The 9391-nt window shown below is 53.4% G+C and overlaps 1 protein-coding gene across 1 annotated transcript in view; it reads left to right on the top strand.

Moving 5' to 3' along the window:
• Positions 1 to 608: 608 nt before the first annotated feature.
• Positions 609 to 9391, top strand: part of PRKCB (protein kinase C beta) — a gene marked incomplete at its 5' end in the record, with an annotated part of 228349 nt that continues 219566 nt past the window's right edge. The window contains one exon of the mRNA XM_006912548.1: positions 609 to 642. Within this exon, the coding sequence (XP_006912610.1) occupies positions 609 to 642 (34 nt within the window). The remainder of the gene's footprint in view (positions 643 to 9391) is intronic.

The raw sequence follows: 9391 nt of genomic DNA, 5'->3' as shown, positions 1-9391 counted from the left end.
TCGCCGCCTCCTTCCGGGCTCCAGGCGCCCGCACCCCCTCCCCTCCTTTCCCGGGGCAGCGCCCTGGGTGTCCTCCCCGCGCGCCGCCCTGAGGGCCTGGGTTCCCCTTTCCACTCCCCTAGCCCCCCTCACATCCCTGCGGGCCCCCGGCTCCCTGCTGTCCCTCTAGGCTTGGGGCGCCCCCTCTCCTTTCTCAGTGCCCCGGGGAACACCTCCGCCGCGGGGCTGCCTCTTCCTCGCTCTCCGAGCGTCTTGATCTCTTCTCTCTCCCCCTCTCCCCCTCTCCCCCCGAGGGTGCCCGGGCATCTAGCGGGAGATCTCCCGCCGGCCCTCCGCCCCCCCTTCCCACCCCCCACCCCCGACGGAAACGCTCCCCCCATCCCGCCGCCGGGGGGTCGCAGCCTCCTCTCTCCTGCCTTCCGAGGGGAGGTGGGGGTTACCGCCGAGCTCCCACCTCCCCCTGGCCCCCCAAGGCGGAAGGCTCTCGGGCACCCGCGGTGGCTGGGAGGGCGCACCTGGGCCGGAGGGGCGGGGGGAGGGGTGGCAGTGGGGTAACGAGTGGTGGCTGGGTCCTTTGGGCCGCCTGACTTGCCTCCTTCTGCCTTTGCAGGGGCTTCGGGAAGCAAGGATTTCAGTGCCAAGGTAGGCCGTGGGGCTCTGGAGGTGCCGTTTGTGGGCAGAGGCGATGGAGGGACTTTCTAGAAGTGACCGAGTTTGGCAGAGAGGGAGGGAATCAGGTCCGTCAGAGAGACCTCCCAAGCCAGGAATTCATCACGGGCTGAAGGGTCCTTTTAAGGGGTGTGTGTGTGTGTGTGGGGCGGTGATGCTCCATCCAGGAAGGGCCAGGGCAACTGGCAGGCCCCCCTTGCCAAGGACGTGTGCCCCCCTTCCTCCCTTCCCAGCACGGAGGAGCCCAGGCGGGTCTCCTGAACCCAGCTGGCCTGGTTAGCCCCACTTCTGGAGGAAGTGCATCCTGGGCGTTTGGGGGAGGACCCCTCCCCGCTAATTCCTGCCTGCTTGTCCTCATCTCCCGGGGGTGAGCTTCTGCCTCTTTCCTTGCGTCATAGAGGTCTCTGCAGGTGGCTGCTGCCTCTGCAGATGGTGCATCCTCTAGAACGGTGACTGTGGTTGTCCCCTGGGCCTCTTTCCTCGCAAAGGAGATGGGGTTGAGACCCCGGTTTACAATGCCCTTTCTGCTTTCTGGCCAGATACGGGAAGGGCTCCAAGTGACTAGATACCTGGGTCTTGGCATCGGGTTTGAGATCCTTGACCCTAGCCGGAGAGGCCCAGCCCCTACCAGGTGAGCTGTGAGGTGGCCTCGGTCTCATGTAAGGTGGCCTCAGCGGTCTCTAGGTGCAAATTCACGCTCCAGGGCCAAGTCCCCTGGAGACCCCAGGGTGTCAACATGTTTTGAATTCGATGCCAACGTTTTAGAGCTGGGAGATTTCACACGCGTGGTCCCGTCGAGCTGAGAGCAGCTGTCCGTACAGCTCGGTGCACGTTTGCCGTTTCGTCTCTGAGGGTCCCAGCCAGGCCCTCTTCACCCTTTCTGGTCCCTGTGGGCATCTGAGTTTGCAACGTCTGGTCAGCAGAGTTTTTTTTTTCCTCCCCCAATTTTAGGCTGGCTGTGGTTGAGTTTGGTGAGGAGTGTCACATTTCTGTGGCGTGTCTTACGGGCAAATTGAGCTGCCCCCGGTGAGCTGGGTTTAGATCAGGGCAAGAAAGCCTTTGGCCGTTGAAGAACCCCGGAGCGCCCCCACCCTCCAGGGATAAGTGAGTGATCCCTGTGAGCGCGAGCGGCATCGTCAGTTGCATGGCCCCGCTGTCTTCTGAGACCCCTGAGCTCAGCCCGGGACTCTCCTAGACCTGCCCAGCCTCCCCTACAAAATGGGGATCCCCGGTTTCACGCACTGTGCTGGAGGACTCCCCCAAAACCCCGCGGCTGAGGTCCTGGTACAAAGAGTTGGGTTGGTTTCTGGCACTTTGTCTGACCTCCGAGCGAAGTACCCATGGCACCTTGGCGCCGGAATTCCCGGAAGGGCTTCGAGGTCACCTTTTCGTGGCTGTGCATCCATCCCGTCTTCGCTTCGTGCTGAGGTCGGGGTGGTTTTCGAACATGTTCGCTGCTGCTCCCTTGTCCTACCTGCTCTGCGTTATCGATGGTTGGGAAAATCGCTTCAGAGTGTGCAGGTGTTGACGCACCTGAAGCAGGAGATCCCTTTTTTCAAAGCCTGGAAAAGGACGGGAATTTTCCAGTGTAGTAAGAGTTAAACAGAATTAAGATTCTCATGAAATACGGCCACTTTCGAGGAGGAGTGCCTATTTAAAAAAAATGTTTACCGCCTTTCTTTTTCTCCCTTCCTGGAGAGGCAGCATAGGGCAGTGGGCACGTGCGTCGCCTACCAGGCAGGTCGCTGCGGGTTTGAATCCCGGCCTTGCGAGTTCCCAGCCATGTTCCTTAGCTTCTCTGCACCTCCAGTTCCTCGTCTGTGAAATGGGTGCGACAATGGTGTCTACCTCAAAAAGTCGCTGAGCAGCTCAAAGTGGTTGCAGTACATAAGATGCTTGGACCAGAGCTTGGCACATAGTAAATGCTCAGAAAATATTGGCTCTTACGGTTGTCCCCAGACGACCCGTTAGTGGGGCAGCTGGTGTGAGAGCAGGCCAGCCCGGCAGGGTTGCTTTGCTCTGGGACCAGCTGCCAGGTGAGAGTCAGAATCCAGCTGTGAGCAGCTGGTCTCCCTGGGGTGCGACAGAGCAGGGGAGGGGCTGGGGCACCCCAAATTGAGATGCTCAGGATGGGGACATCCAGGGAGCGGGGGAAGGTTGTGCTCAGGTGCAGAAGAGTTTCTTATCTGAGTATTTCTGGCACCACGTCTTCCTTCTTAAAGCACATCTAATTAAAACGGGGTCAACGTTTTCTAGAAAATATGTAAGGTTTTATTCTCCGAAGTCAGGGGTCCAGAGCCCAGGATCCAAGGTTCTTTTCGGTCTTCTGCTCTGCCATCCCAGGAGAGCCAGCGGCCTCCCTCATGGCCTGAGAGGGGTGCTAGACCCTCCAGCCATCACATCCTTATTTCAGCCAGCAGGAAGGAAAGGGCAGAGAAAGGCACCGTCAGCAGCAGAAGTGGCCGCAAGATGCTTCTGTCCCCGTGCCCTTAGCTGGAACTTAATCGCATGCCTGCACGTCGCTGCAAGGGAGCACGTGAGAAATGTAGCTATGTTCCCAGCTACAAGCACGCGGCGTGCACCTGTGCGTGCGTGTGCGTGCGTGCGTCTGCGTGCGTGTGCGTGCTCCCTTTCAGAAGTGGAAGGAGATGAGAGGAAGTAGTTTCGGCTGTCCTCGGCGAGGAGGAGTGTAGGATGGTCACAAGGCGAGGAGACCACGGAGCCTCCGTGCTCCATCGTACTGTCACTGGAGTTGGCGACACTAGGATGAGGTGAGAGAGGACGCATGGCAAGTCCATAAACTGTGGGAAATTATGGATTTCTGTGTTCTCAGGGGAGCGAAGGGATAGATTTCCTTGCCTTGGTACTGTAGAGGACAAAAACCTCGATTGATTGTCACATAAAGTCTCCCTTTTTTGTTTCCATGCACTCGGCATGTTATAAAACCCGCTCTCTGTGAGGTAGTTTAAGGGCGTCTCGGGGGACAGGAGACTGGGACTCAGAATCCCCACTGCGAGACTGCCTGAGCTCCGGGTTGGAAGCGGAAGCCCCGCATGAGCAAGGCAGACTTCTCTCTGAGTTATCCTTTCATGGGATCCTGGAAGCCATGTTTGCGCTTTAATCATAATTAAAGCGGGGTGGGGGGATTAGACTCGGACCCCGAGAAGCTTCTGCAGTGCTTTGGGGAGGAATGCTTTTTTCTTTTTAAGGGAAGTCACCTCAGTCGAAGCAGGGAGGCATGAAAACATAGCTTTGGAATTCACGGCATGAGGCTGGAGTGACAGCGGACTGGGTTGAATCTCTGCTCCGCCACCCGTGACACTGTGTGGCTTCGGGCAAGTCATTGACCTGCAGTGGCCTCGATGCTCCCATCCGGGAAGTGGGGCCAGTCATACCTACCTTACGGGGTGATGGCGACAGTAATGGGGGCTGCAAGGGAAGTGTTCACGCTGAGTGCTGGTGATCGAGTGAGATGATCATTATTACTTGATTAGCCGCAGGAAACCGTGGGACAGTTCATTCTGGAACTCCCTAAATGAGTTTGCCTGTTTCGTGTATGTAGATGGCTGTTCTTCTCAGGACTGCGTCTTCGTCGACTTTGGGTGGCACCCGGGGGCACACGGCTCTGTCTGGCCCAGACACTGAGGCCTGTTTGGAGGAGCTTCTCGCCCCTGTCCCTGTGGGAAAGACCTACAGTTGCCATGGGCTCTCTAGAAAAACCCCAGTCCTGTCAGCTTCTGACGTCCGGACCAGCAGCGATGACTGCATGAGTAAACCGGCTCCCCGCTTTCCCGCGTAGATCACGAAACATGTTTCGAAGGCTTCTAACGGGAATTACTCTTTAAAAAACCCCCGACGGACCCGAGCATCGCTGTTTTCGTGAACATCAGCTGTCTGGAGCACAGGCTCCTCCTTGGTCTGTAGTTAGCACACACATTTCAATGTGCACTTAGAAAAAACCCGTCAAAGACAAATCAAAGGTTAATTTTATTTCGGCATCATTTTTCCTATGGAATAAAACTTATGATATCTTGCACGTCAGGTTGACCTTTCTCAGTAAAATCACAAAGAGAGCCTGTGCGTGAGTGTGTGTGTGTGAGTGCAAGTGTGTGAGCATGTGTGTGCACATGTGAGTGTTTGTGTGAGTGTGTGCATGTGAGTGTATGTGTGTGTGTGAGCATGTGTGAATGTGTGTGAGTATGTGCATGTGAGTGTGTGAGCATGTGTGAGTGCAGGTTCGTGTGAGCGTGTGTGAGTGCAGGCTTGTATGAGCATGAGTGTGTGAGCATGCATGTGCACATGTGAGAGTGTGTTTGTGTGAATATGTATTGTATGAGCATGAGTGTGTGAGCATGCATGTGCACGTGTGAGAGTGCGTTTGTGTGAATATGTACATGTGAGTATATGTGTGTGAGCATGTGTGAATGTGTGTGCATGTGAGTGAGCATGTGTGAATGTGTGTGCATGTGAGTGTATGTGTGTGAGCATGTGTGAATGTGTGTGAGTGTGCATGTGAGTGTGTGAGCGTGTGTGAGTGTGGGTTCATGTGAGTGTGTGAGCATGTGTGTGCACGCGTGAGAGTGTGTGTGAGTGTGCATGTGAGTGTATGTGTGTGTGAGCATGTGTGAATGTGTGTGTGGTGTGTGCATGCGAGTGTGTGAGCATGTGTGAGTGTGGGTTCGTGTGAGCGTGTGTGTGAGTGCAGGTTTGTGTTAGTGTATGTGAGCATGTGTGTGCACGTGTGATAACGTGTGTGCATGTGTATGTGTGCGAGTGTGAGCATGTGTGAATGTGTGTGAATGTGTGTGAGTGTGTGCGTGTGAGTGTGTGGGCGTGTGGGAGTGCAGGTTCGTGTGAGCGCGTGTGCGTGCGTTGCACACAGTCCCCAATCGGGCTGCGTTCCTGGAGACCGCTTCGATTATCCTCCTCTCCGTTGGGGAAGCGGGTCCCAGTGGGCTGGGAGCGAGAGCTCGCTCACCTTGTGGTTTCTTCTGAGTGTGTCCGGGGGTTCTACGTGGATAGGAGGCAGAGGCGTTGGGGCTTTGTGTTTGACGGTTTGACTTAAAAAATTTTCCCACCTGAGGTGGAATTTCAGGCCCAAAGTCTTTACTGAAATAACAATCCGTGGGTGGTTAGCGTCGGGCCTTCGAGAGGAAGGGAGAACTTGCTGGAGAGGCAACAGCGAATCCTTGCCGAGCTGCGGAACACTCAGGGAAGCCTGCAGCTTTGTCACTGGGCAACAGATCGCCTGGCTAAGGAAATGGGGAAAACACGGCCTTCCGAGATCTAGCTGACGTGACATAAGCTTCTCCAGAACTAGTTAAAAAGTACACATTCTTTCCGAGTACTAATGATACTCCAGGTACTGCCCAGGACCAGATACAGCGTGTCTGCGGTGTGTATGGATCTATTGAGAAAGAGATAGAGAGAAGGTCATTGGTCAAAACATAAACCGAAGGCTTCAGGGTCACGTATGTGCATTCTTGCTGTTGGAGTCTTTCTTCGTTCCTCTTTCTCTTTCTTTCTGCCTGTTTTTCTGTTTCTGGCTCTGTCTCTCTCTGTCTACACACAGACGCGCACAGACATGCACGTGCACACACGTGCCCTTACACACGCAGGTCAACAGATCAGTGTGTCACAGTTTCGTGAATATTCATCTTTGGATACTTTTCAGTTACAAGGAGTTAAATTACTAACAGAAGCATTACACGATTTAAAATCTATGCTCTGGGGTTTTGACTCTGCAGTCCAGTGAATTCTTCGGTGGGTCGGGGGCTGTCAGCTGAAAAGCTCTTCATTTTTGGCTGATGCATTCAGAAGCTTGGTCCCTTGCCGCTTTTGGCATTTGATAAAACATCCTGGATTCTTTGACTTAGCTCATCCAATCTCTCCAGTGAAATTGTGTCATATACTCTAGATTGGACTGTTGGTCTTTTTGATAGAGCATACAAAATCCAGTGTTTACATGTGGCATTTGGAGGTGTGATGGCTGCTAGAAAATCTGGTAGGACATTTACAGATTTACCACATACAGCTATTTGTCTGTCCGTCCGTCCATCCATCCATCCATCCATCCATCCATCCATCCATCCATCTTTCCAGTTATTCATCCGTCCGTACATCCATCCCTCCAACAAGCATTCAGTCATTAAGTTCTTTGTGTCAGGAACTACTTTTTGGAGGGTGGGAAGGCAGTGGTGAATCGACCGAGATCTTTATCACGAGGAGCTGGCAGTGTGATGGAGGGGATGAGACATTCTACAAATCACTAGTATTCAATTTCACGTTTAAGCCCTTTGAAGAAAACGTGCCCGAGCTATGGGGGGCGGATCATGAGGTACTAACCTGTGTATGGGTTGGGGGTGGAGTCCGGGGATTTTTGGGTCTGAGAATGAAAACCGAAAACCAGACTTCCCACTCTCTGAGGTAATTGGAGGAGAGCCTGGGTGTTCAAGGAGCCAGAGCTGAGAGACTTGTCTGTGACACTCATATCCTGGAGAAAGACGCAGGAGGGCTTATCTGTGTCCTTCTGCAGAGAAGCCTTGACTGCGTTTGTGCCGTGGTTGCAAGTAAGATGAATATTTAGTAGCATTAGATGGTTACTTTAAGATGGCTTCGCTCCCCACAGGCAGAGAACGTCACCTCCTTTTAGCTAATAACTCAGATAATGAGCTGACTTCCTTTTTCGTTCGGGGGTTGCAGTTTGAGGTGGCAGTTCTAAAGCTGAGAAATCAGACCACTTCAGAGGTGGGGCAGCAAGTCTGAGCCAATAGATTGAGGAGAGAGAGAGAGAGAGAGAGAGAAAACGAGAGAGAGCAAAGCATTTCAGTGAAAGGCATTTGGGAGCCGACAGCCAATTTTCAGGGGTACAGGGCTCCTGGCATTGCCTCCCGACCTCCTTCCTCACCCAGGTTCATGTCTGATGCCTGCAACCATCCTTTCCTTTTGCCTAGGCAGTCCTTGCTCTCCTTGGCAAAGATGCTTTTTAAGCCGTTTCACAGTAAACAGCATTGAATCACACACACATATAGAGGAAGATCCTTTGCCAATTCTCTCTCCATCTTTCTCATTCCAGTGAGGGGAAAGTCTCAGTTTGGTGCTAAGATGTCTTTAGCACACATCTAGGCCCTTAGTAGATGTGCTCTGTTTTTTTTCTTACAAAGGAACCGTAGGAGATGATGAGACCATGAAGATATGTTAGTTCCCACCTGTTAACCGCGCCCCCCCCCCCGCCCCCGCACACTTTTACCTAACGCTGAACCTGGTCCTGTTCTTACTGGCCGTTTCTCCTTGGGAGCAGGGAGAGTTTTGTCTGTCCTCGAAAGGTTTGGTGTTGGGCGGAAGCTCGGTGTTGCAGGGGCCTGAAGGGCCCAGCCGCTGCCGGCTCCGGCAGGGTCTGGGGAAGATGGCAGCTTTTATTTGAGTGTCCATCTTTGTTTTTGCTGTTGTTACTGTTGTTATTGCCGCCGTTGTTGGGGGTGCCGTTTGGTCATCCTTTGTCGCTCTTGCTTGAGCTTCCTGGGTGTCTCCTGTTCTCTGAGCCCTCACGCAGAAAGCTGAGTCAGAGCGGGGAGCTCCCCCAGACTCGGAGGGCTCCGGTCCCCTCTCATTGAGTCTCGGCATTGGCTAAGCAGATGGAAATCAACTTAGCTCAACAATCGCCATGTTCTCGGGGGTGGGGGGAGGGGGATTCTAGTCTCGTTCTTCTTCTTCGTTGCCACTGTCCAGCCACCAGACTTTGGGCTTCTAGACATGCAGTACACGTTGGGCTTGGGAGTGTGAGCTCGAAAAGCACACAGGCCTCATTTCAAATCCCGGCTCTTGTCTCTCCACGGCTCTGAGACCTTGGGCTCATGAAACATAATTCTGCTTTTATCCACCCACACATCCATCTATCCATCCATCCAACCACCCACTCACCCACCAGTCTATTCATCTATCCACTCAGCCGTTCTTCCATCCATCCATCATCCGTCCATCCACCCCCCCATCCATCCTCTCAGTCATCCATCCATCCGCCCACCCACCAACCCATCCATTCATCCATTCATCCACCCATCCATCCATCCATCATCCATCCAGCCACCCCCCATCCAGCCTCTCAGTCATCCATCCATCCACCCACTATCCACCAACCCATCCATCCACCCACCCATCCAGCTTCTCACTCATCCATCCGTCCATCCACCCAATACTTCTCCTAAAGGAAGGAGTCAGACTTGTCACGACCAGAATAATGACCCTGTTCCTCCATTCACTAATCTATTCATCAATCCTCTCACTCATCCATCCACCCATCCACCAACCCATCCATTCATTCATCCATCCATCCACCCACCCATCCATCCATCATCCATCCATCTCCCCATCCATTCCTTCAGTAAATATTTATCGAGTGCCTACCATGTATCGGGTACTGTTCTAGACCCTGAAACTTGAGCAGTGAACGAGATAGCGTCCCTGCCCTCATGGAATTTACATTCTAGTAGAAAGAGAACAGCAGTTAGTAAATAACTTGGAAGAAGCGTGTTGTGTGCTGTCAGGTTGCCGTATGGGCTCTGAAGAGAAATATAACACCATCCTTGACCTTGAAGTTCTTCCTGGTCTTTTGAGGGGAGACCAGCAAGCACGTGGCCTATTAGTTCTGGTACATAAACAAAAAGTGCTACATCGAGGATGTGAAAACACTTTGGATGACATCCTTTCTCCTGGGAGGGGTGGA

The sequence above is a fragment of the Pteropus alecto genome, unplaced genomic scaffold (genome assembly GCF_000325575.1).
Source record: "Pteropus alecto unplaced genomic scaffold, ASM32557v1 scaffold15, whole genome shotgun sequence".
NCBI lineage: Eukaryota > Metazoa > Chordata > Mammalia > Chiroptera > Pteropodidae > Pteropus > Pteropus alecto.
The sequence above is the reverse complement of the archived record's forward strand: the minus strand, read 5'-3'. Positions and strand labels throughout refer to the sequence as shown.